This window comes from Furipterus horrens, unplaced genomic scaffold, assembly GCF_987537825.1.
Source record: "Furipterus horrens unplaced genomic scaffold, mFurHor1.1.pri manual_scaffold_8, whole genome shotgun sequence".
Classification (NCBI taxonomy): domain Eukaryota; kingdom Metazoa; phylum Chordata; class Mammalia; order Chiroptera; family Furipteridae; genus Furipterus; species Furipterus horrens.
In genome coordinates, this window is record NW_028327178.1 from 46,678,716 (window position 1) to 46,705,995 (window position 27,280).

The window sequence follows — 27,280 nt, forward strand, 5'->3', positions numbered from 1 at the left end:
CAGGTACTTACACAGGCACATAACACACTGGCAGTGCTTACACACAATTGGAGGCAGAGGACAGGGAGGAGGGATGGAGGAATCTACCATACAGACGCTGGAAACGGAAAAGAATGGGAAATAAAATAGCAAATCGAGGTGACCAAGAGCTCTTGTTTGGTAAAGCGGAGAGTTACTAAGATTAGGGCGGTGCTGGTTTAAGCAGATCACTTTTCCCTTCATTGCAAGCCACAGCAGCACTATCACGCCTCAGGAACGGGGAGCTGGAAATAAAACGTAAAGTGTTTTAATGCTCGCTGGACTGCGGTATTGACTTAACCATGAACAAAAGTAAAAAGCTTGGGTTGGCGGCTCCGAACATAAAACTAAATAGCAAGAGAAACGGAAAGGTTCAGGGTGGAAAGGCACTGCTTCAAAAATGTCATGCTGGAATCTGAAACGGTGGCCCAAATGAAAGGCTCTGGTTACCACGACTCTGGACGCAGTGGACTCGGTAAGGTAATGAGCAGTAGAGACGGTGAAGGCCGGTTCCTGGGAGTACCTCCATTCGGACAGGCTCTTCCTTCTGGGTCCAAAGAGCCCAACTTTTAGGGCCTCACTCTCCGGTGCTTGCTCGGTTTTGCTCCACTGCACACTCTCCAGGCCCACGTGCAGAGCTGCATCCCCTCCCAGCATCTGAGCTTTCTTGAGGTCTTCTTCTTCAGGACTCTGCCGGCGGGACTCGGTTTCCTTGATGGGAGCCAGGGATTCTGACAATCTCTGCTTTGGAGTATGGACCTCAGGTCCTCTCTTGGATTTCTCATCAGTGACTGCTTCCAGGACCTCGAACTCCTTCATGACAGGAATGACCTTCACTGACTCTGCTTTCTGAAATGCTTCCAGTGGGGAGGACTGCACTCCCTTCTCCCTTTCCTTAGCTTTTCCAGTCATAGTAACGATTTTTCCGGATACGGTATCATAGGACTTTCCTAGACTGTATATTTTCTGTTTGCTTTCTTCTTTCAGTTGCATTTCTTGGGCCAAGTCATCGAAGCTCTGCATTTCAATGGTGCTAGATCTTAACATGTCGGGGGGGATGTCACCAGTTCTACTGCTCATGGTCACCACCTTGTAAGTCACAATCTTTCTCGAATCACCATCAACTACCTCAGCAGGTATTTTGTCTACAATAACCCAATCCTCTGTGCCCTATATTTGAAATATAAAAGCTAAATTAGAAAATCTGATGGTATCTCATTTCTAAAATAAGAAAATCAGGGTGAGAGCTACACTCATGTGACTGCACAGGGCTGCTGTTATCTAATAATTACGGCTGCAATCTCTTCTCATCTGAAGTCTATAAACTCTGACCTTCGATTAGGAATACAATCTGTATGTAAAGCTGCAATTTCAGATTTCTTTACAGGGAAACATACTTTGGTGGTAAATTGTGCAAGGAATATATTTGATTGTATGTTAAACACTTGATGGTTCTCTATTTCATAATTATTTCAAGATTAAATAACAACCAAAGTGGTTGTACAAGTTATTTAGCTTTACTTGTGTGGACATAAAAAACAGTTTTACACATGAAACATAACAGTGGACTTCATATCTGTTGTCCTCACAAAGAACTTGCCAGCATTCCACAAATTTCTGTGAATACCACCTCATTTTGGTAAGTCATATTTCCTTATTTAGGATATCAGATCTATTATACCACTTATTATACAATAAAAATGGAGTGTCCATATGTTCAAGGAATTATAATGAAATTTTTTGCACTGGTGGGACATCGTTGGAATCTTATAAATAGGCTATAGTAGACTGTATAGTGTTCCAATCTTATTTACAACAGAAGTCCATCATCTCAGTACTTTCTTTGCCACTTTCCTTAGTATTAATTCCAGTAAGATAGAAGAAATAAAGGTTAAAAAATTTCTGCACTTTGGAAGCACAACAGGATGTGACTAGGCAGCCAACTAGCCTAACGAGTTACAGAGGGAAGAGAAATCAGACCAGGAGTAGATGAGCACCTTTTTTTACATTTCAAACTGGAATGTTTTCTACTTTCATATTTATCACTGACTGGAAACTTGAATCTAGAAATATGTGTGCCTTAAGAAAAAGGACTGCAGATTCATCTACAGGTTGGTGCTGGAGTAAAGGAAATGAATTGAAAATTAACCTCTAGGGTTGATGGAACAGTTTTCTGGAAAATGATTTGTTGAGAGGTAACCACAGAGCCTGCAGAGTCTCCTTCCCGCATTTTCTTTATCACACTCGGCTAGTGGGAAAACCAATAAAATTCAGAACTATCATAGTTATTCAAAGTCATCTACATTAGTAATACACTACAGGTCAATATTATTAGAAATGACCACACATAGACATAATCACCTAGAAGCAAAAGCAGTAAAGAAATGATGGCTAACTGAGAACTATAATGGTAAAATAAAATTCCTTTTCCCCTCCCCAGAATCTAAGCAAAAATGATATACCTACCTTAGTTTTGAGCAAGGTAAATTAAAAAACAAAAACCAAACAAAAAACAACAACAAAAAAAACTAAAGACATTTTAATGACACTGCAATTTGAAGAGCAATTCCCTTTTGGAAAATTCCTTTATGTTTGTTTTTTACCTGAGACTCAAGGAATGGAGAGCTTCCTTGCTGCAAAAATATAACTTTGTCAGAAATCTCTCTTTCTTCTTTGGTCTGTTTGAATAAAGGGGGTTGGGTTGAAGAAGAGGAAGTAGACAGTTTCCAAAAAGGCAAGTTAGGAAGAGAGTTCTTTTATTGTGCTATACATATAATAGTCATTCATTTTTTTCTGAAGAAGCAAATTATTATTAATTTGAAAAATGGCCTGAAACCATCTTGAAGTTGATTAGTTATTTCCAAAAAGTAACAGGTAATTTTCTAAAACTCTGGTGTTTTTATGACTCAAACATTTTTAATTTATACAAACACAGAACATGCAAAAGCACTATAAAGAGCACCGTGGCATTTGAACAATGTCTATATGCGAGTCATCTGCAACACCATAAAAAGTGGGTATTAAAAGAAAATGTTACGATAAAAATAAATTTAAGGTAGGAGTACATTTCTATTTTTGACAAATACTTGATTGTATTCCCTATTTAAGTGCTGCTTGAAAGGAGTAAAGAAACACACATGGTCACTGCATTAGTTATTGATTTGAATAAACCCAGTCATATCTAGATTGACTTCTGCACTGTTCCACAAACAAACATAAAATCTACTCAAGGTAATAGCTTTATTTGAACTTTTATAACATGGTGAAGACTTTTAAATAAAAGTCAATTTGCAAATATTTCCAAATCATGTTTATCTTTATCATATAAAATTAAGAAAGAAATGTTGAAGTAGATATGTCATGTTAGAACTAGTTTTTTCTTTTATCTACTTTATTCCCTTTTTTTAGCATTAAAAAGGCATAAATTAAGTGATAATACATTAGCTACTGACCCTGTTTTGGTGCACAGCATACAACTGCACAGTGATGGCAGAAAGGATATTTTGGAAAATGAATTAAAAAATAACAGAAAGTTCAAAGTTTCTGGAATAATGGAGTATTTAAAATAAATGTTATTGTTGCAAACAATATAATTTTATGAGACCTATTTAATGAATAACAAATAAGACATTTCGAAAGAGAAAAAAAACCCTGTTCTAACCCATCTTGGAGAAAGGTACTGAAAGAGACAAAAGGTACCATGTGGAATCATTAAATGTGGAATTTTGTTTTACTTTCAATTGTAGTCTCTTTTTCAAACAGGAATAAGAAAGGGTAAAGGTAAAAAAAATAGGTACATTTCAGAATACCACTGCTTGGCCTCTAACTATAATCATGGAACTAAATATTTTTCCTAAGATGAAAACTTAACCCTTTGAGTGCCATGCGTAATTGCTAAAATTTGTGTGAGAAATGCCAGGCTATTTTGCTAAGAAATGCAGTTTATAAAAAATGTCTATAAAAACATTATTATTCATAATAATTTGCTAAAATCTTCACAACATGTAGTAAATTCACTCTTCTTTTGTAAGCAGTGTTCTTTGGTGCAATTTAGCAAAAAATTTACTGCATTAAAATTAGTTTATTATAACAATTATTTTAGAAAAAATAAATTCATCCTTTAATTGGCTTTTGAAGTATAATATAAAGCATAATACAAAACCTATGATTACAATTTGAAAAAACACACAGCAACATGGATAACAAGCAAGTATGCCAAATATTGCATAATTTTTTGGGGAAAAAAAGAAAACTTCTTAACGTATAAAAAAATGAACACAAATGGCATTCACACCAGAGACATATATCAACAGATATCAACAGTAAAAAACAGTTTATAAACAAAACGCTAACGCTATACCATGGAGCAATGAAAATGTCCACTGGCAAAAGCTTCCTTATCATGCACACTGCATAGAGTTTCAACGATTATTGCAAAGATAAATGAAATTAAAAGGACCATTTAAAATGTAAGTAAAAATTATAACAGAATTAATATGTCAGTATGTGAACAAGCATAAAAATTTGAAATCTGGATCACGAGAAAAAGTTATATCAATATATAACCGGAGGTACAAAGAAAAAGAGAACGAAACATAAAATATGAATTATTCCATTTTATTTACATTTACAGCCATCAAAAAAGGAGTTGCTGGGAGCAACGCTGGCACTTCTGGGAAAATTTGTCAGTGTTGCTCACAATGACATTGGCACTCAAAGGGTAAAAAAACAAAACCAGCAGGAAAACAGTGGTTTTCAACATATCCTGTTATGTGGCACCAACTAATTTCACAAAGGTCTGTGTCTATAACTAAAATTGCTCACACTGTCTGCATTCAGAACTGGGCATGTCCAACAACAGAACAGGGTAACAAAAGGAGACAGACTTAAAAATTATATCCTATATAGGTCACCCTAAATGTTCCTTGCGTAAGTTCCAGCAAAGCAGAACTAAAGATCATAAGTGATCATTTTCTGCTCTTGTTGTGTTTATGCAAATGAACAGGATAAATTAAAAACGGACTTAAAAAGTCCCTTTAATGATAAGGAGGGTAATCTTAGGGAGAAAATTGTGATTCAAGGAAAATCACAATGATTAGTGGTAGACTATAAAGTAGCGCAGCTAACCGTCTTTAAAGTTTCTTTTCATTTAACATTTGTTTTCATTTGAAAGTTAAACTATGTCTGTGGTATCATCAAAGATGTTTAATTTACAGGCAAGAAGAATGTCAAATGCCTTGCAACTGGATGCCTTTCCGATAAGACAGTCCTACAGATTTAGAGACTTGTATGTGGGTTATGTTACATAAATTAACATGTGTTTTCTGTTTTCAAAGGGCATAAGCCTATGATCTCATTGCCTGAGTGATTGTCTGTACGTATAGGCCTCACTTAATCCTGTCTGCATTGCTGCCTCCTGAGACTCAATGGTTTGGCTGAACTAAGTGGCTGGGTTGGTGAAAAATGGGGTGGTCTGTGGGCTTCACTTTAAAACTGGTTTCTCTTTTCTGTTCTAATGGCTTGGACAGAAAGAGCCCAGAGGTCTGAGAGGGGGGAAACCTAAAATATTTCCCTCAGCCCAAACTAAGTATAATGGGCAAAAGGGTTTTGGACAGGTGAAATGTACCTGGCACATCTTCCTCCAAAGAAGCCCTTCTTTTCCCTAATGTGGGACATTGAAAAATTAATACATGTCTTTTGTCATCTAGTGGTTATGGATTGAATGATGTCTTTTAACCGTGTTGCCAAATCTGTTGCCTCCAGAATACAACAAGGATGCCGGCCTTTTAAATCAAGCATGCCGTTGTCTGGGGACAGCCAACCGACCTGGGGTCTGCAAGATCCTTCCCCATGTGGGAAGGCCACCCTCCCCTCCACACCCCCACTCTTATTAGGGATTTCTGGACCCAAGGGTAGGTATGACAACTATGTCCAGCTTGAAGCAGCTAGAAGAACTCGACACCTTCGCCCATTGTCCTTTATAAGATTAAAAGGGTCTTAAGTCTGAGAGGGAGGGACTGTTATTTTTTATTGTTAAAAAAGAAGAAGAAGAAGAAGAAGAAGAAGAAGAAGAAGAATATATGAAAGGGTGAGGCAGGAGAGCTTGTATGTACGACCCATGGGCATGGACTTGGGGGGGGGATTGTTGGGGGAGGGTGAGTGCTGGGTGGAGGGGAGCAAAGGAAAAACAAATTGGAACTATTGTAACAATATAATCAATAAAATATACTTAAAAAAATTATATCCTATATATTGTCAGCTAGTTAGTTCAGCTAACAGAGAAGAGGTCCTGATAAAGAAAAGTTGATATTCGAAACATTTACTTGTATAACAGGTTAGAATAGTCAGATGTATACCAACCATTTTATTCAGTTACTTAAAAGTTCCTTTCTGAATCATAATTGGGGAACATGGCCCTACGCTGGCATGCAAAATTCAAAGAAGTGGTTTTGCTCTTGGGAGAATTAAGCATTTCTATGGAGCTGTGACTCATTTCAACGTGGACCAGGGGGTTTCAAACTGAGTTGTACATTATTAACTAGAATTATGTGGCAAGCTTTTAAATAATAGGGATGTGTGGGGTGCACACCAATATTTAAAAATTTTCCTGTAGATAATTTTAATATGCACCTAGCATTGCACCCCACAGCCTAGATACAAAATCACAGAAGTCAGAGTCAGAGGATGAAGATAATTCTTCCTAATGACAGAGGATCCCCGGTGAAGGAATTTTTTTGTTCGATTTGAGGTCCATCTAAGACCTAAATAGCAAAAGTAGAACTGGACCAGAAAGCAGATAAATGCACAAACAGAATCAATTCTAGTTATTCATGGTAGTTACATTCTATAAGGTCAATATGAACAATGAATTAGGGAATAATGAAACATGCCCTGTTAGGGAAATACAGAGTTAGGTTCCTGTGAATCTCTGGTCACATCAATACATAACCTTGTTTTATATGTGTTTCAATTTAAAGACCTTTATATTCAATATATATTATTGATCCATTAACATCGAACTCATGGTCAACAACATTATAAATTATTTCTGAATGAAGCGTATTTAACACATGGAGTCTCCCATAAAGCACACTGTAGCCCTCTAGCACTTGGGGACATTAGACAGCACTTTAGTACCGTGCCTGGGGGCCATTTTAAACAGCAAAATCACCAGCAATAATACAAAAGAGCAAAAATGTGCCACTAAGTAAGTGAAAAGGACATTTGTATACAGTATGAGAACTAAAACAAGAAAGCAGAAAACTGCCTTTCAACTTCAGCTGGAAATGTGTTACACTGAGCTACTCATTTTTCACCACTGAGCCTGTCTGCAAAGGACCATGAAAGTACTGTTAATACTGACTTCAGGAATACAATAAATTTTAGTGAGTAAGCAAATCTGCAAACATGGTATCATGAATGAGGAGGACTGAGTGTACTAAACTTACATACCTATAAAACCAGCCACATTTAAAAAGGACAATACGGCATTGTGTAAGTGCAAGTTGGTTGGGATTTGGGAACTTTTTAATATTCAAGCAACCACAAGGGAAAATACCTCTATTGTGGAGTAGGCCAAGATGCATGATAGAAGACTGTCATGGGAAATATTTGTGGACAGAGGATGTACCTGGCACTCTTCACATAACATACATCTATCTACCCTTCCTATGTTTTGTGGACTCTGTATGTGGGTTTGCCGATTTTCCAAAGTTAATGAGGACTTAGTATTATCTGCTGCTTTGGGGCATATCCTTGCTATCTGACTGCTAATAACTCAAATATTTTAAACTTGAAACCATTGGCAATAAAATTCTCATTTTATACTAAACATACATAATATTCTTAGTCACCATTGCTAGCTCATTATTTGTATCTCTAAATCAGTTTTCTTTTAATCATAAACTGATAGCATTTTATAGAAATATATTTACTTAGGAGTCAAACACCATAAAGAAAAAAAATGGGCACATTAAAAGTCAGCCGTAGGTTTTTCGCCCCACATTTTATACCAAGATTAAAAAAAAAAGTCCAACTAAGCTTCGGGTCACTGAATCAAAGTTTCTTCACCCTCTGACACAAACAGTATTGCTTTATTTGGGATGTCACTTTTTAAAATTAAAAATTTCCTTTTAGGAATAACTGGACTTCTTTCTAAACTGGCCAATATTGTTTACTTAATTTAAGAGAGAGATATATTAAGTAACAGGATGATATTAAATTAGTAATTTCCTTAGAAAAATATCCCCCTTCTAAAATGAAAATATTTTGATTATGTTGTTTGTAAATGCATATGCTTTATATGTGGCTAGCTGGGAGGATAACAATTTCTTTTGAGCTTTTCACAAAACAAATTTAAAAAGCCATGGTCTTAACATAGAAATCGGCAAGAATTTAGAGCATACAAATATTTTTGGTTGTTCTTAGAGCTATCTCTGGGGCCCTCAAATGGAGTAAAAACTTGGATGTCATCAAGGGTTCTGCACAAGCTTAGAAGAGAGCCCCTAGGCCACTCTTTCCAGCCCTAAGGCCAAGGAAAGTATGCACAGCTCTGACCTGCCCCTAAAGGACCTCTCTTACTCTGGGCCTTGAAGCTCCTCACAGCTGCTTTTCCAGAGCGCCTTTGATAACCAGGGTTAATCAGCTTTGTTTTTAAGAAGTTCTTTATGTCTAGCCAAGTCTTTCTACCATTTCCTCTTTGTGTGGTGGCAGTGGAGCACTGCTTAACAACTTATGAGACACTTCAAAGCAGTTACTAAGCCAGCCTTTGGTCTTCCCAGTCTAAATAACCAAACTGCCAGCCTCTTCGGCAGAGGACATGTTTCCATCTTTAATTATTAAAACAAACAAACAAACAAAAAAATCCTTTCTTGAGCTCACTGCAGGTTCTCTGCACTAACACAGAATCCCTTGTTTATCAGCACCAATCATTAAAGGGGTTCTCTAAGCATTCACCTAAATTTCATTCAAGTGGCTACCACTGACCATGTCCCTGACCAACAGATGATGAAGAGAAATGGTTTTTCTGGTTGGTTTCAGTTGTGGTGGTTATTTTTTGTTTTTGCAACAGTCCAGTGTCTCCCATCCTCAGCGCCAAAATAATCTTATTTCCAACAGAAATAGTAGACATACGGTAAGCCAAACTTGACAAATTGCAAAGATATTTTATGCAATCAAAGTTAACAAGTGGTATTCTTACTAATGCAGGAACCACAACATTTAAATCAATTGGAATGTCAAATTTCTGTCTCTTGAAACACTAAGTTGAATAAAATCGGTGTTTAATGGTAAAGGAATACTTTGGTAACATTACTTTACATTTATTCTGCATAAAAGGGCCTTTTTCAAAGTAATTCAAATAGATATATATCTCATTGCTTTTTTGCTGGGATTGGAATGGTCATGAAGATAGTGATTGTGATCACTTTTGATAAATAGCTCTCAAAGGAAGTTTTAAAAATGACCAAAATGAGTGTAATTACATTCTTCTTTTCACTGCAAGACCTAAGCACTGCAAGCGGACTACTGTTTAAAGAATTTTTCTCCCATAAACACCTAAGTTTTCATTTTTTCCTGTTCTTTTTCAGCTTCCTGGACAAATATCTAACAATAATAGAGTCTTGATAAGCAATTAATCAATACGATGCTAAAAGATGCAGTTTTAAAAAACTACTTCTTTTGAAAGACAGATAAAGCAAGATGATGTCTAATAGCTGAAAGATTAGCACCACTGCCATTTGTGGGTCACACACAATGGAAGCTCCCAAGTCACTAACACCAGCTAAGTCCTCCCTCCACTCTGGTTGTAATTTAAAGAGAGCTTTCCTATATGGAAGAATCTCACTTAAAAAGGTATTTTGACCTTGCTTTCCCCATTAAAAATCAAATAAAAACTGGTTATAAATCAGTTAAAATACTAGTTATACATACAAAAAAATCAGTTATAAATAAAAATCAAATAAAATACTGATCATACCAGTAAAAGACTAGTATAGTATTCCCAGAATAAAGTATGTTCTGAAAGTCTATCGACTTCAGGTCACCATTTACTTAAACATTAGACAACTTCCACAGGCCTCATCGTGCAATGGATGAGAAGCATGCATGAGTTCTCAGGGTACTTCTTAGTGCAGCAGAAGCAGCATATTCAGAAAAAGTGTCAGTTCATTAAGACAGTGCCTCAATTTCTCCCAACTGGGAAATCTAGGTTTAACAGTTAGAATAAGCCAATGTGCATATTATTCCCCACAGCTTCTTCTTCACTCTAAGCACCGTCTGATGTGACTGACTCACTCCCTAGCCACCTAATCATTTTACTTTTCAGCTCCTCTTTGGAGCATGAGTATGTCAGCTCAGGTTACACATAGACAAGTGCCGAGATTCTCTACTCAGAAGCTTGCCAAATCCCTTCCCCAGGCGCAGACCCTGTAGAGAAGGGAGTCTAGTGAACAGAAGACAATTGCAACCAACAACCTGAATACCGACCTCTTCAGGTACAAGGGGTTCAATCATGGGCGCATCCTCCTGCCTGGCGGCTAGTCGCACCGGGGAGGTAGAAAGCCTCTTTTCCCATTCATTCGTGATGGCAGTGTCTGTGGAGGTTTCTAAAAAGGTTCTTTTCAGCTCACTAATATTGGTTTGATGTTTCATGAGGTCATCTTGAGTTTTATCTAGCTCCTAAATTCAGAACATAAAGAATCCAGCAGTCAACACTTATTTTCCTTTTTGCTTTCTCTCTTTTTAAGAAAGTAATGCCAATCTCATTAGTAGTTAAAACAAAAGGTTTGATCGCGGCTCATGACACTACCACAAACACTCTGGTGAAAATATATTTCCAAGGAAAAGGGAGGGGGGGAATCTAGTTCACGCAAGCATAACAATCAAGAGTTTTAAAAGGTAAGCTGGAAAATGTGTAATTCACATGTAACCAGAGAGAATTAAAACAAATACACACACAGAAAAGGGGAGAGGAAGGAAATCAGAGAAAGGTGAGAAGTCATCTCCACTTATCCACAGTTGAGAGCACACAGTTCATGCATCATGGTATGAGCTCATAGGTATACCACGAAAAGAAATCAACACACACGAACATGCACTGGTATATACCAATACCAACCTCTAACATAAGATTACTATGTTTGACATACACATTTTCACCCTTTATTCGTTTAATCAGACTATTCTGAAAAAAGTGGAGAAGAAAGGGAAAGGTAAGGGACGTGGTAGTCACAGAAACAAATGCCGTCCTCCACACTGAAACAACAACATGGTAACTGGCTAAGGAGCATGCTGAAAGACTTGAACACTAGACAAACAATAGCTTATCACACACTGGTTTTTGCTATTGTTTTATTTTTAATTTTCTACCTGTGCCTTGAGCTCTGCATCTTCCTCCTGGTCCGACTGCCAGCATCAAGAAAGAGTAGGAGATAAAGTCTTACCATGCATGCAACTCTGAGGCTGAAGGACTATAGTCTATAAACTTGCTAAAAGGGGACACTAGTTTGTTCTTGCTTATGAGTGCTATCTCTTCCTAATACGAACACCACAACATTTTCTCACACAAATTACAAAGCTTAATGAGAGTGAAAGATTCCTTGCTCAGTGGGTTGTTGCCACTTGAACCTAGAGACTTCCAGGGGTTATTAGTGCACACCTGTGCTTGGGATGGCTGTCCTTAATGAAATGGTTCAGGGAGTGTGGGGAGCCACATTTAAAATTAAAATTCATAAGAATGGCTATCATTTTTCAATAATAAAAGCTCTCTTGTAATGTATGAATCCTCATAATAATCCTATAAAGTTAAGTATTACTATCCCCAAGTTGTAGGTCAGAGAACTGAGGCTCCAAAAATGTAACATAGGGGTTCTCCCATTAAAAAACTTCTTGGAACCTGTCATTTCTTGAACTCATTTACTTAAAAACCAATTTGGGAGGCAGAAGAAAGACAGAGTAAGAAAATTTTTACGAAAGTCAACTACCATCAATCAATATTACCTTTAAAATAAAGACAACACAATTTTTTAGTTTTTAAGAAATAAAAAAAATTTGCCTAAATGCAATTCTGTTATCTTTTTTTTCCTCCTAATTTTAAGGATGTGTCTAATCCTTGGACTGGTATCTTGATTACAAAAAACTACTAGGTAACTAGGCCAGGCCACATATGCACACAAGGCCTGGGCTTTCTGGCCTTATGCTACAGAGGAGGCCCAGAGTAAAATTACAGGCAAGAAGAGGCACAGCCTGAGCACATGGCTGTAAGCAAATCAGTCTATCTGGGTAGATCTGCTAAAGGGGACAAGCCAGCCTAGCCAGCATGCCCCACCCTGCACTACTATTATGCTGGTTCCTGGAAGAAAAGAAAACATGTTTATAAAGTGTTAGAGTGTGCACAGGTAACTCTAACAAAGTGTTAGTGACATGCTAATTCTTAAGTGTGTGGTGGATTCACAGTTCTTCATTTATTTTTAAGCTTCATAGTCTACCTATGTTACATGTGTTTGTTTTCATGCTTCAGATACTACACAACAAAGTTTTAAACAGCTATATAAACTTTAAGTATTATTAATATGTTTTTCATTTACAGCACCTAGGATCACAATGAAATTTATTAAGTATATTAACATGTAGCTATATGAAATTAATACTTCTTATATAATCAAAACGTACTGTTATATTGTCATAGAAAATCATTAACTTTTAATAAATTTACACGATTGCTTAAAATATAAAAAAGTTTTACAATAATATTATTTTAACTTAAAAAAATTATGACTTCCAAGCTTTGAATTGAACCTTAGCATTTCCAAAGGAAGAAACTTAATAAAACTCCATTTTAAAATGTTTTTCTGAAGGTATTTTCAATGAAATGACATATAGATATTACTTAAAATATTTTTAGTTTTTCTAAACACTCAACTATTTAAATATTGAATGATATAAAAAATAAACTCTGGTAGCACTTAAGGAAATGAACATCTTGACCTCCATTACTACAGATAAATATTGGTTTTACAGAAATTTTCATTAGTTATTGGTAGAAAAGATCTGAAACACAACATAAGCCACATATATTTAATGTATCCTAAAGATTCAATAAAGAATGCATAATAGCATAGTATCTCTCCTATTACTGTCCTATTTTTTAATAAAGTACTAACAGTTACTTGTTAATTTTCTCTTATTTTGAGCGACATGTGCTATATTCAGACTATAAAAATGAGTTAAAAGAAGTATTATTATTTTAAGAAGTATTATTTCCCCATTTAGGAGTAAAATACTTATCTGTATCCAGTCAATACCCTAATTAAATTGATTACAATGCTACTCCCCACTCATCATGGCTATGATACATAAACAGTCTCTTGTTTGGGAGAGAGGAATATATTAGAATTAAGTACTATCAGCTTGGTTAAATTGTCCTCAAAATGTGATCCTAACGAAAACTGACTGAATCAACATCGTCTGGGAACTCGTTAGAAATACAAATTCTCCATTCTCACCCCAGACCTTCTGAATGAAAAACATGAGGATAGGACTCTGGAGGATTCTGATGCAGCCAGAGTTTGAGAACCAATGGTCTAAGCAATAGGATATATCTAGCTCCTACTGTTAAAAGTTCGAATTTATCTCCACTCTAAAAGCTAATGTGCAAAGTTCCTAAATGCAGAGCCACTACCCTCAGTTACTATACCAACCTCCGTAGCGGTGGTTTCCCCATCGGCCGCGGTGTCCGTGCGCTCGCTGTCCGTCTGTTGATCACAGAAGTGATCGGGTTCCAGGAGGAAGGCAGGAATAGAAAACAAACCCACGTGGTTAAATAGGGAATGGTGCAGGCCAAACAGTTCATTCTCTTTCTCTGAGATCGGTGTCACTACCTTCCCACAAGAATGCAGGGTCAAGCAAAAGCAAAAGAAAGGCCAGAGCTAGGTTTTTCCAGCAGAGCCAGTCAGAGGAAGACTAGAGGCACGCAGCCTGCGGGAACCGCAGAAACTGCCTTAGCCAGGCTGACCGGTCTGGTTTTAGGTCTCCGGAAAACCAATTTGGAATTCTTTCCCTCCGTTTTAACTAAAACCCAAGAAAGATCACCTAAAAGTGTTTAATGCAAATAAATTCAATGTTTATGTATGTTTTTTATTCTAGTAATACTTCACATATTTGAAAGTTAAATTAAAATGTAAATTTAAGTAAAAAGCTACTATAACAGTCACTGGACTTTCAGCCCCTCATTTATACCATTTTGATAATTTATATCCATTTATGACCACCAGGCTGTCTGCATTACCTATGAATTATAAAAAGCACATGCCAGTGACTCACAGGCATATGTTTTATATAAGAAAAAATTGTAACTCAATTTTCAAGTAGCACCACTAACTAGATATTTTTAAAGACTATATGATGTGTTTATTTTGTCCCACCCTCCAATATAAAGAAGTATATAAAAGTATGTATTGAAGCATCCCTTTCCAAAAAGAAAACCATTCAAATGAAGCAAATAATAATAATAATTTTAAAAAACAAGAGAGAGACATCTACTTAGAAACGAATAAAACAAAGCACAGCATTTGTCAGAGCCTAGGTTTTCAGGAAAGAATTACAATAGTAATTTTAGGACTGTTTTTAATCTGCTTCAGAGGTTTAGGATTTAAAACAAAAACCATTTTCTCTGGAGTAGAGCCATAAGCCATTGAAACTGGGACATCTAAATGCCCTAATATAATATTAACTGACTTTCCTTCCAAAATACTAACTAAGCATTAAAGTTCCCTTGAGCAAAGATGTGTGAATAATACTTTGAAAACAAAAATCAAAACTGGGGGCTCTAAGGTTATGAATCTACCTCTTAAAATAATCTCTCACTCCCAAGAACCAGGAATGGCAGGAAGGGATGAGTGGGACAGTGTTGTTTATGCTCACATAACTCTGACCGGGTTGACAATTTCTTGGCACTACCCCAAACTTTTATATATACCTAAAAGAAGAGGAGTTGAAACTTGTGCAATGGTACACTTGAGGTCGCCATTCTGGCCATTTGCTACTATGTTTAAGTAGAAAATAATTTTTAGTAGGCTGGTAAAGAAAGCGTGTTGATATTTCCATGGCCTGAAAACTTAGTGACACCTGGGAAGGGTGTGGCTATTAATTTTCTTGAGTGCTCATTGCTGTAGCATTACCATTGCTTCACCCACTGACAGTCTAGGAAAAGGCCAGTCTAACTCAGGAAGAGAGACAGGTTTACTGTTCAAAGGTAGAGAATGATTCAAACAAAATCTTAAACTTTCAAGAACAAATAAGAATGACTGTGCTCAGTATGCTAATTAGTTGTGTTAAAGATTTCAAAAGTTCTTGAAAGTATTTCTTCTACATAGATTATTTCCATTTGGTTTTAAAATTTATATCAGGAATTACTACTATTTTTTTCTAGCTACAGGTAAACAACTAATAGCTTAGGTCATTCTAAACTCCCTCAAATTCCTACTTAGCACCTAGTCAGTCAGCCACTTAAAAAACAGAGTGCCTGGTCAAAAAATAGTTAATAAATGAAGTTATAAAGGTTGAATAAAACAGTTTTTATAGCAACTGTTATTTATATAATATACCATCACTAAACAAAACTGTAAAATGGATAGCACATCATGAAATACCATATAGCACTGTTTATACAATTTAAAATGTTAAAATCAAGTGATCCATTTTTTTCCTCCAGATTTGATTTTATCTTTTTGTTTTTTACATTATCAAAAAATTCTCTGGAAATTCACATGTAATTATATTCTATGGTATGGTGAGCTAAATTCACCTTATGTTTCTTGATAGATAATTTTATATACTGCCCCTTCTTATTTGACCTTTTGGAAGGTATATAAAAAAAAAGATTATTAGCCAGCAGCTTTATGTTTGAAATGATTAAGCCTTTTTACATTAGGTTTCACTTTGGAGAAAGGTTAGAACTAATTAAGCCACCACAACAAGTGAAAAATATAAGCAGTGATGATAAAATATTTAAAAGACTATGGCCATTAGTGATCCTGCAAAATGAAAGTCAAAGAAAGGACTGAACTGTATGTTATGAAGTTACTCAGTTTAGCTGCCAAAGTGCTTGAGGCCTGGAGAATGAAACAGGCCATGTAAACAAGTGACTTTTTTTTTTAATGGAATGACCTACATATGAGTTCTCTAGCTCAGCTTGAACTAGAGTGCACAGCTCTGAACACCTGGCGTTAAGAGACATTGAACAGATGGCCAAATATAAAGTCTTGCGTCAGGAGAGCCCCACAGCTGATGGAGGCTGCCGAGGAGGGCTACGGAGACTGCAGTGGCCAGAGTTGGCTCATGGTCTGAAAGGTTTGAGTAACAAGGAGAGGCACGTACTGGGAAGCTCCGGTCCCATGGTCACTAGCTTGCAACAAGTACTGCTGTGATTTGTTTTGCTGATGTAATGCAGACATGCCCAAGTTTAACATTAATTCTCATGCATTAATAACAACAAGATATATACCCTGGATTAGGCACAAGATCTGTGTGGTTTGCTACATATTAATTCAGTTATTTAGAATTTGGAATGCATAAAATGGCAATGTTTTTGCTTCATGTTAGACTGATGACTAATCATTGCTAAAAGAAAAGTATATCCAGGTTGGAAACAGGCTACAGTCTTTGTAGATAAACTTGTGTTCTTAATTTTTGTATGTTCTAATCCTACATTACCTGATAATATTGCATCTGTGAGAAAGAGTGCTATTAAAGCCTAAGACTCAAACTAGTTTTCTCCTGAAGCATTTTCCATGTATGAAAATAGTTCTATATATTTGGAGCTAAGTCATGTATGACCCAAGGTCCTTAACAAGGGCTCTTAGGCAATATCAAATTGAAAAGCTTAAACTTTTACTTTAAACATCTGTGAAACTATTCAATTTTTTTTCCTTCTGCTGCGAAGAAATGGTCATAATACTAATAAATATAGATCTTACACACCCTGGCAATACTATATACTCACAGGTGTAGCTAACATGATTTCTAGCAGAGCAAAAACTAAAAAAACTTTTTCTTTTTGTAGTGTTGCTTTGACTTTGTAAATTTTTTTAATGCTAGGAGTGATGGGCTTGTCTCCTGCCACAAAACCCTTCTTTGGTGAGAACAGAAGAGCTGGAGAGGCTTGGAGGAGGTGTGGGCAGGAGGGTAGGTGGAAGCCAGGTGCCTCTATTGGCAGCTTCTGTTCTTTTCCCCTGTGGTCTATTTGAAGCCTATAGAAAGGGAAACTGCTGGGCTATTCATACAGCTATGGAGTGGTGGGAACGAGAGCAAATTAAGAGGAAAAACTGCTGGCTACGTCAGCTCACCCAATGGCTCGGATGAGGGACAGGAAACAGACAGGTGGCATGGTTTCTTGGATGGAGGCTGAAGGTTCAAGTCCTTTCCCTGTGAAATACTTGCCTGGTTGAAAGCTGCAGAGGCCCATCCAATGTCCCTGGCCTTTCCAGACCATCCAAATGTGTGGGGGTTTTTGGGCTCATGTTGACTTTCAAAGAATTCACCCAATATATGCACTGGCATTGCTAGTACTGATGAAATTTCAGCCCATTTTTACAATGTATAGAAAGCTGAAGTGAGTCTTTTCCTGACTGCTTGAAAACTGGAGTTTTCAATGGCAGTTCTTTCTGGTCCTGTTTCTGGCCCTACCCATGACTGACATCATATGGGCACTTTAAATGCTCAAACCTTCTTTCTGATCCAAAACACCCATGGGTTCTGGCTCACCTCTATGAGTAGCAATGATAAGAGAAGACAGCTGTGGGGACACTTCAGAATCCCCAGGGATGTGAGGCATTTACAATTTTGTAAAGCTACCCAGATGATGATGATGATACATCCCCTATGGCGGTGTTCTCTTCCACCTCTCCCTGAGTAGCATGTATCTAGACTAGCAATTTTCAACCACTGTGCCACAAGAATTTTTGAAACGTGCACTACCTGACTATTTAGTCAGAGGGACTGACTTCATTTCCCTTTAATTATCAAATAAAAAAATGATAACTGGCAACACAATAGCTATCCAGTGGATGAATCAAAATTATATCTATTTTTTGTCAGATCAGCATAAATATATTTTTTGGTGTACTGCAGGTTTTTAGGAATTAGTTGATGTATGCCATGAAAAGAAAAAGGTTAAAAATCACCGATCTAGACCATATCACCACTATGTATCACGATATCAGGCTATAGTAAGTCCTCACTTAATGTTGTCAATAGGGTCTGTGACTTTACACAAAATGATATATAATAAAACCAATTTTCCCATAGGCTAATTGATGTAAACAAGAATTAAATTCCTATGGCATCTCATCAATGTTATAATAAAAAGATGTTGAATGAGACATCTTTCACTACAAAAATCTAATCAAAAGTTATATATCTGTCGTGTGTGTAATTTACTTTATTCGACAGTAACTGAACAAAATCTTTAACTTAACCCCGATTTTCCCATAGCTAACAGGTTATTTAGAGTTGACTTTTGGCTGAGTCCCTCATCGCTGGCATAATTCAGTGGGTAGCAGAACGATCCTGGATGAGGCCAGGACTGCTACATCCACATGGTGTTGTGCCTAACCCTGGGGCCGGGTTGTTCCCCCAACACACAAAAACCTCTTCACATATTGGCACAGACAATAAATGAGGCTCTGAAAGTAGGACCACTATCGCAGCCGCCGTTTAACACTGTTTCGGACCAAGGCCCCGACCACGACAGGAAGTGTGTTCTATGCCGAGGTACACACCTCTTCCTCTGAACTGTCACTCGGGTCATTGTCTAGTGAGGCAGTCAAGGAGGCCGCCTTGGGCTCCAGGTAGCAGAGGCACATAGCCAGAGGGAAGGAGAGAGTGAGGGCATATGGCACTGAGAAGGAGGCAGAAAGCAGAAAGAAAAAGATGAAGAGAAAACAGGGAACAAGGGAGGGTGAGCGAATTGGGAGATAATGCTGCAAGCTCTGGGGGAGGAGGTTGGTTTCAGACAGGTTGGGAAAAGAGAGGTACCCATCATCATCTAGAAGAGAAGGGAACGACTCGGGGAACTGCAAGGAGAAGGAGAACAGGGTGGCCCCTTTGCCCGTTTGCTGTTTGTAGCTAAAAGCCACATCTTGATCCCCTAGGAATGGCTTCCCTTTGCCATCAGAGTCCATGGAGGGCTCTCCATGCATGGGCACAGTGTCTTTACAGGGCTCGGAAGCCGGGTGTTGGTGGTCGTTCTCCTTACACCTCCTACGGAGCTCTGTGCGCGATGCAGGGGGACAATGGGCTGATGGGGGGGACAGGGGACATGAGTCAGTGCCAAGCCTAGGTGACTGATGTGAAAGAGACAGAGAGAGACAGAAAGCAGCAAACAGAGGTGCAAAAGGACAAAAAGAAAACTGCAATTAGTTAATTTTCTTATGGGTATCAATATAAAATTTAAAACACGAATTTTACCACTAGGGTTGTTCATGAATTTTTAAGTTCTCAGGTACATGCCAACATGACCATGAATGGCTATCATTTTACCATTAGACCATCAAATTGAAGGTGGGCTTTAAAAAAAAAGTCGAATGAAGACATTTGTGGGCAATTTCAAAGTCTACAGGTTTCACATGATTTAAAAAAATCTTAAGATGAACAACTCTAGAAAGTTTTAGGGTTTTGAGAGCAAATATAACTCTGATAACTTAAAATTAAGACTTTCAATAACTTCTCCTGATCTGTAGTTAACAGATCTGTTACTATGGTTCAGTCGGATTAAAAATAAAAATGAATCCAAATTTTGATTATGTAATAAGAAATCTCTATCTAGCATTACCTTTCCTTGGTTAGTCAGTTTTGTTCAGAACAGGTGGGTTTCCAAATAAAGAAGTTTCTGGCCCCAATCCTATGTGACAAGCAGTTTCAACTAGGGAATTCAATAATTAGCATTTTAGGAAGTCTGACTCTCCACAAAGAATTGAGGTTCCTTTGAAAATTCTCGTTTTGGCTCCTTTAGCTATCTATGATGTAAATGGAACTTAAAACTCCAATAAGTGATTTCAAGAAGCTAACAAGCAAAAACAACATGTTTTTTGGTACTATGGCTTACAAGTGTTTACTCTGTATTATTTGTGGCCCATGAGTAATAGAGAGATACAATTTCCCAGCCTTCTGATTTTTCTTAGCAGATAAGTGGCATGTTTAATGCCCCTAGTTTGAGTTCTTAAGAGAATGGTAAAGGCAGGCATCCTCACAAACTGCCTCCCAGTGAGCTCAGGCTTCTGTGGGAATGGGAGGCTCTTTACATATCCTCGGCCAGTCTCAAGGACCACAGCCAGTATCCTCTGCATGTGGCAGAGGGCTGCTACGCAAAGAGGGGAAGAAAGCAAGCAAGCAAGCCCTCAGAAGGACCCGGGCACAGCACTGAAGCTGCTACAAGCCAGGGAGTTCAAGTTGAGGTCACATAGACCCAGAAGATGACTTCGACTTCTGCTGCTGTCTGTGACACTGTGTGTGTGTTCACACACATTTGTTTTTTGTCTAGTGACCTGATAGCATGGAAATTACCCAACCTGCTTTGTGATGGTTACCTAATTCTGACTTTGTAACTATAGAGACAAAGGATAAGAAAAGGCACAAATAAAATTATATCATGGATATATTAGAATTTAGAAGTGCCTCTTCAGTAGACAAGTATGTCTTTTTCTAACACTCACGCGTAACGTTAAACATTGTGCTTTCAACAAGACTCTGCACAAATCTCATTCAACTGAGAGCAATGTAGAAGTTACAGGCAGACAATTGTTCCCCCAGTGGCAAAAGGCCACCCAGTCACCTGGGGTAATCACAGCTGGGAAACATGCCTCCTCTCAAAGGAATAGGGGACCAGTTGTTCAATAATATTTTTAGTAATCCATTTTCATTTTTTTTAAAAGATGAATACCCTTTATGTTACTTTTTGAAGATGGAGAAAAATAAAATTAAGGTGTAATCTTTCATGTTGTTTATTAACATGGTTTTTAAAAGACAGATTTGCACTGTGGAAAATGCAGACAGCTGCCCACCTATTAAGCACTGGGTCTCAGCCACAGCCCTTCTGAAGCACCTTGGGTCAAGGTGCTAACTTCTCAGAGGCTCAGACTATACGAGTCCTAGTTTTCTTTGTCTTTTTTATTTTCCGATGGCATAAATGGAATGAAGTGGCGATTGCTTTGTGCTACATCTTATGTAATCAAGTAAGGTGAGCCTGCCTGGATCTATTTTTGGAGCAAACTAAACTTTTATGTGCCACTTAATCGCATTTACACATCCATGAGAATCATATGTTGGTGTGGATGATTTCAAGAAATGATGGAATACATTTGCTATTCAGGTATATTATCTCCTTTCACATCCCATTTAAAACCTTCCTTGACTTAACTGAAATGAAGAGTATCTAAAAACAAAATTCAGAAGAAAGCACATTTTAAAGAGCATAAGTGATCCTAATATTTTTGTGGTAATTTCCTATTCTGTTTTTATTTTCCTGTTTGGCAAATAATTTTAACATTAAAAAAAAAAAAAGGACTGGATCATTTGGAATATCCTGATAAAACTATAGCAACAATGTTTGTTGTATACTTTTTTAGCTGTCACTGTTAAATTCTTGTCAAAAGGAGTACTTTTCTATAGAGTCTCAGGTGGTGAGTCCTTGCATATAAATCAATATTTGAAGAGCCCACGTGCAAAAGAACATTTTGAATCAGATTTATGCAGGTTCTAGCCAGCCTGTAAATTATACAGCATTTTTATTATGCTATTTCCTTTCATTCTGTACTGTGTGCACCACAGGAGCCACTGTTTTCCCATTACTATTATGTATAAATCTCCCAATATTTTCTGACTTTTAGGGAGTGGCTTTGCTATAACCAGAAGTAGATTGTCTACATCCTGTGTTCTGGATCACCAAAAATAAACATGATATTTAAAAATAAATTGAGTTTGGGGTAAATGAAGTTATTAAATTTAAAGAAAAAAAAAAAAAACACCTTGGAGAAACTGCTGCCAAATTCACTTTCCATCTTCCTTTAGAAACTTCTGCCGTAATATCACTTTCCAAGATATGCCTACTCGCTATTTTGATGACTGGATTATAGTAAGATTAAGAGGAAACACTGTATAAATACACAGGCTATATGGCCACTCAATTACTTGTGGTCAGAATGGCAATATTATTATACTGTATATCTAGAAAAATATTTAGTCCTTGGGTAGGAGAATGGGGCCAGGAACAAAGAAAACAGCTTTAGTGATAACTCTGAAATGTGAGCCCAAACAGAAATAAAAAGTACAGACAGGTCAGCTGTTGAAAGTCTTACATAGCAATCAGTGGTAAAAAATGCTCAGAAAGTTGAGAACAGGAATCTTTCAAAGGAGAAATGTTGACACAGGAAATAATTTAAAAATCGACAATAAGAATTTGACTAATGCTGACATATGAATTAGCCTAAATCTTAACACATTCCTGGTTTGTACTCTCAGTATTATTTAGAAGTTCTCAAAAGTTTGAGCAAGTTCTAGGAGGAAGCCTGGGAGATGTACCTTTCCCTCGTGCCGTATTGTTGCGACAGGGGTGGCTTCTTCCGCCTTTTTCCGCCTGTCCTCTTCCTCGTCGCGCTCCTCCTCAGCCTTTTTCTCCGGAGTCACAGTGGTGATCAAGTTGGTCTGAGAGATGCCCTTTGTTGTGGTGTACTGGCCAGTACCAACCTCTGCAGCAGACACAGAATCCTTCATGTATATTTCATGGTTTTCATTCACTGATGCTAAAAGCAAATACAATTAAAGAAATAAAGTCTGAAATAGTTAAATCAGAAGACATATAAATACCACCAACTGTCTCATTCTGAAAAAACATACCCCTTAAAATACCAGATTTGTCTTCAAAAGGCAAGTCAGTGCTGCAGGTACCTTCTCTAAGCACTACCATAGACTCAACTTCCTATATCATCTACACTAGATTTTTAAAATGATTTAAATGTTCATCTCTTGAAGCCACAAAAACAGTTTTCATCCATTCTCAAGCTCTATGGTGAGGACATGTGTCAGGGTGGATGTGAATATAAGGATGGGAGGCTGAGCTGCCACCAAGCCTGTTGCTCCGGAGTAACCGGCTGGGTACTGGCACCAGACACTTAGTGGCAGTTTCCCAACTAATAACATTTTCAGTAGACAATTGAGCTAGTAAACTGGACTTTGAACATATCTTTGGAAGTGCCATTCACCAAGGAGCACTGAAATTTTAAAAAATCTTTATTATTAATAATGGCTGAAAAGTTTCCTACAATATACAAGCCACAAGGGTTATAATGAAAATTAACCATGTTGGCAGAGATTATAAAATTCATATGGCAACTCCATTAACTGAAGTGCAGAAATGTTTTAATTTTATTGCACTTTAAAAAGATACGCATACATATCTACCATGATATGCATATGTTCATTCATCTCTAATATTTGCGTAAAGACAAATTTTGTTAATGAAACTCATACAAAGACAAAGCATGCAAACATAAGAGATAAAAGCTGCAGCCATTCATCCCAGCTAAAATGTCTTAGTGAAAGAGGTGCTTGCTTCAGTTAAGCTTTTAAAATTTGATACTCATCATTTTATGTTTTAGATATTAATATTTACTGAAACTTATAAATGCTGCTTTTCAAATACATACAGTAGCTAATCACAGTCAAAATATACTCTGCTTTCATATCTATATAAATGTAAGAAAATATTCTTAAATTCTTTTAATAGTAAATTATTTCACTAAAATAGTTTCACTAAGATATTTTATATCTCGTTATACCAATGAAAAAAAGCTCACACAAGACAGCTTCCTAATGGCCAGTTAGGCTGTTCTAAAGAAGATGCAACTTTGCAAAAAGCAGTTTATATGCCAACATGCAGTCGCAGCCCCGGCTCAGCAGCACAGAAAACACTAGAATTGGCAGAACCCCAAAGAGTGAGAGACGACACATACTAACATCACTTTTGGGCAGGGAGGAAGAGACAGCATGATATTAGTACATTTATTTCACAATATTCTTCTTCTGAGCAATCATTATTACACAAAAGGTCATGAGGAAAACAACATTTATAACACACGTGTTCCCTTGGGTGCACATCACTGAACAAAGTGCATGGAATTCAGGGTAAAAGGTGTGATTCTACAAAAGCGCCTCCAACACTGACTTAGAGAATACACAAATAATTGACAGAGGTTCTCTAAAGGAGAAAGAAGAGTAAGTGAGACAGTGCTGAAGAAAAACTTAAATGTTAACACAGATATATCAGTATTTTGATCCAACTTGAACAGTTCTAATAAACATTTTATTTCAAAAGTATGGTTCTAAGTTAGATTTTCTGAAAAAGGAAATTCTTAGATGATACAGAATGCTAATTTCCTAGGCCACCTCACAAAAGCCTATAAGGATAATTATCAATATAATTATTGAGATAATTATAATTACATCTATAACAAGAGTGCTTTGACGTATATCTTACTCAGTCCTCCCAACAACCGTGTCAGAGGTGGCCTTACTACCATTTTACAGATGATGACTAAAACCAGACAGAGAGAGCTTAAATCATTCACCAACTACCATGCAGGTAGAGGAACTGGACCTCAGCCTGGATTTATCTACACCAGGTGAACTTTCCTTCCACTTCCCTAGTGACATATGTAACATAGCACCAATAACACAATTTTCACTTCTTTTATAAGCGATTTATAATGTCATCCATTAGGAAAATACAGTCTTTTTGATCAGGGGGTTGAGGGACTCTGTCACCCCACCTACTTCATGGGGGTATCACAAACTATGGCGAGCAGTGGCAGAAAGGTAAGGAGAAAGGTGATCCCAGGCACTTGTAACATTAACTTATTTTTATTTATGTTTTTGCTTATTATTAAAGCCATACACACATGCCAGAAAATTCTAACTCTTTATGTGCACAGGATAGGTCTTCCATAAAACAACTAACCTCCAGGTGCTCTGAATTAGAAGACAGAGGCCTGACCATAGCTCAGTTCCTCAGTTAAGTGTTACTCCAGCTGCCATGTCTTGTAGCAGAAAGCACATCTGCATGTAGAATCAATACAAAACCGTCCCACAAAACAAAGCCTACTGAAAACTCATGATTATGCCACTCCTTAAACCTGTTATTTAAGTGATTCTCTCCCTGGCTTACTTACACATTTGACTTAACAGTAGGGAACATTTATATGACAATGCCCTCCCAGTCCATCTGGTATAGTAATTAATGTTAACCAGAAGGATTTAACTTAGAGCCCTTTGCTCTGTTATTTGAATGCCATCCTTTCTATAAGTTATTATTCATCAACTAATTAAAGTCACACTGTATTCATACAATTTTTTAGAAATAAGAGATAAATTTAACTTGCCACCAAGATGGAGGCGTAGGCAAACACTGCTTCCTCGCACAAACATAAGAAAGATTACAACTATCTCCAAATAAAGGTCAACCAGAACTGCCAGAAAATCGAGCTGCATGAAAGCCCAACAACCACAGATTTAAGAAGAAATATTCACCCAGACAGGTAGGTGGAGAGAATGCAGATGGCGGAGGTGGGGCTGCATTGGCAAGGCAGTTGCTGCAGCCAGCGGAACGAGTCGTTTCACCTTCATGTGTGGCAGATAAAAGCCCAAAGGGACACCTGGGGAGTAATCCCAGCCCCAGACCAGACTGCACTGCTCATGGTTCCAGCACTGGGAGTCAAGCCTCAGAGCTTCTGGCTATGAAAACCACTGGGGGCTGGGCTTTAGAAGAAACTGCTGGTCTCTTAGGAAAGTTCAATTAGAGGCCCCAACAGTCCTAGAACATACACAAACCCACCCACTCTGGGAACCATGATGAAGGCAGCAACTAGAGGGAAGCTAGCCACATACAGGAAGTGGGTGAAGTGACTGAAAAAGGGGCGAATGCTGAGCAAGCATCATTGTTCTCTCTCTGACCCCTCCCTCATACACAGCGCCACAAAGCAATGAAACAGGTTGATTCCCACTGATGAATACCTAAGGCTCCGCCCCTCACAATTTAACAGGTGGGGCAGCTCTACCTAATACGCAGAAATAAATACAGGAAGACTGTGAAATTGAGGAGACAAATAAGTATGGCCCAAATGAAAGAACAGATCAAAAGTCCAGGAAAAGAACTAAGCAAAAAGGAGATAAGCAATCTATCAGATGCAGAGTTCAAAATACTGGTTATAAGGATACTCAGAGTACTTACTGAGAATAGCAACAACATAAAGGAAGAAATGAAGTTTACACTAAGTGAAATAAAGAAAAATCTACAGGGAACTAACAGTGAAAGGAAGGAAGCCAGGGTTCGAATCAATGATTTGGAACGTAAGGAAGAAATAAACAGTCAACTAGTACAGAATGAAGAAACAAGAATTAAAAAACAAACAAACAGAAAAGAAAAAATGAAGAGAGAATAAGAAGACTCTGGGACATCTCCAAAAGTGCCAACATCTGAATCATAGGGATGCTGGAAGGAGAAGAGGAGGAGCAAGAAATTGAAAACTTATTTGAAAAAAAACAATGAAAGAAAACTTCCCCAATTTGATAAAGGAAATAGACATACAAGTCCAGGAAGCACAGAGAGTGCCAAACAAGTTGGACACAAAGAGGACCACACCAAGACACATCCTAATTAAAATGCCAAAGGCTAAAAATAAAGAGAGAATCTTAAAAGCAGCAAGAGAAAAGAAGAGAGTTTCCTACAACAGAATTCCCATGAAACTAGGAGCTGATTTTGCAAAAGAAACTTTGCAGGCAAGAAGGGACTGACAAGAAGTATTCGAAGTGACAAAAAGCAAGAACCTACAACGAATATTACTCTACCCAGCAAAGCTATCATTTAGAATGGAAGGGCAGATAAAGTGCTTCCCAGACAAGGTAAAGCTAAAGGAATTCATCATCACTAAGCCCTTATTATATGAAACGTAAAAGGATTTATTTAAGAAAAAGAAGATCAAAACTATGAACATTAAAATGACAACAAACTCACAACTATCAACAACTGAATCTAAAAAACAAACAAACTGAGCAAATAACTAGAACAGGAACAGAATCATGGATATGGAGATCATATGGAGGGTTATCAGTCGGGGAGAACAGGGGAAAAGGTCCAGGGATTAGAAGCATAACTGATAGCTACAAAATAGACAGGGGGATGTACAGGAGATGGAGAAGCCAAAGAACTTATGTGCAT

The 27,280-nt window shown here is 37.5% G+C and overlaps 1 protein-coding gene across 10 annotated transcripts in view; it reads right to left on the reverse strand.

Annotated features, from left to right (window-relative positions):
- The window catches only part of EPB41L3 (erythrocyte membrane protein band 4.1 like 3), a 235,344-nt gene that overhangs the window by 6,853 nt on the left and 201,211 nt on the right, over positions 1–27,280 (reverse strand). For 2 of the 10 annotated variants that reach the window (XM_090285789.1, XM_090285781.1), the window contains exons 12-16: positions 22,591–22,811; positions 13,716–13,769; positions 11,386–11,421; positions 10,504–10,695; positions 2,622–2,696 (exon numbers count right to left, since the gene is read on the reverse strand). In XM_090285789.1, the coding sequence (XP_090141915.1) occupies positions 2,622–2,696; positions 10,504–10,695; positions 11,386–11,421; positions 13,716–13,769; positions 22,591–22,811 (578 nt within the window). Of the gene's footprint in view, positions 1–468; positions 1,189–2,167; positions 2,267–2,621; positions 2,697–10,503; positions 10,696–11,385; positions 11,422–13,715; positions 13,770–18,794; positions 19,359–22,590; positions 22,812–27,280 lie in introns of all 10 variants that reach the window. The other 8 variants (XM_090285784.1, XM_090285787.1, XM_090285783.1 and 5 more) reach the window with 6 other exon arrangements.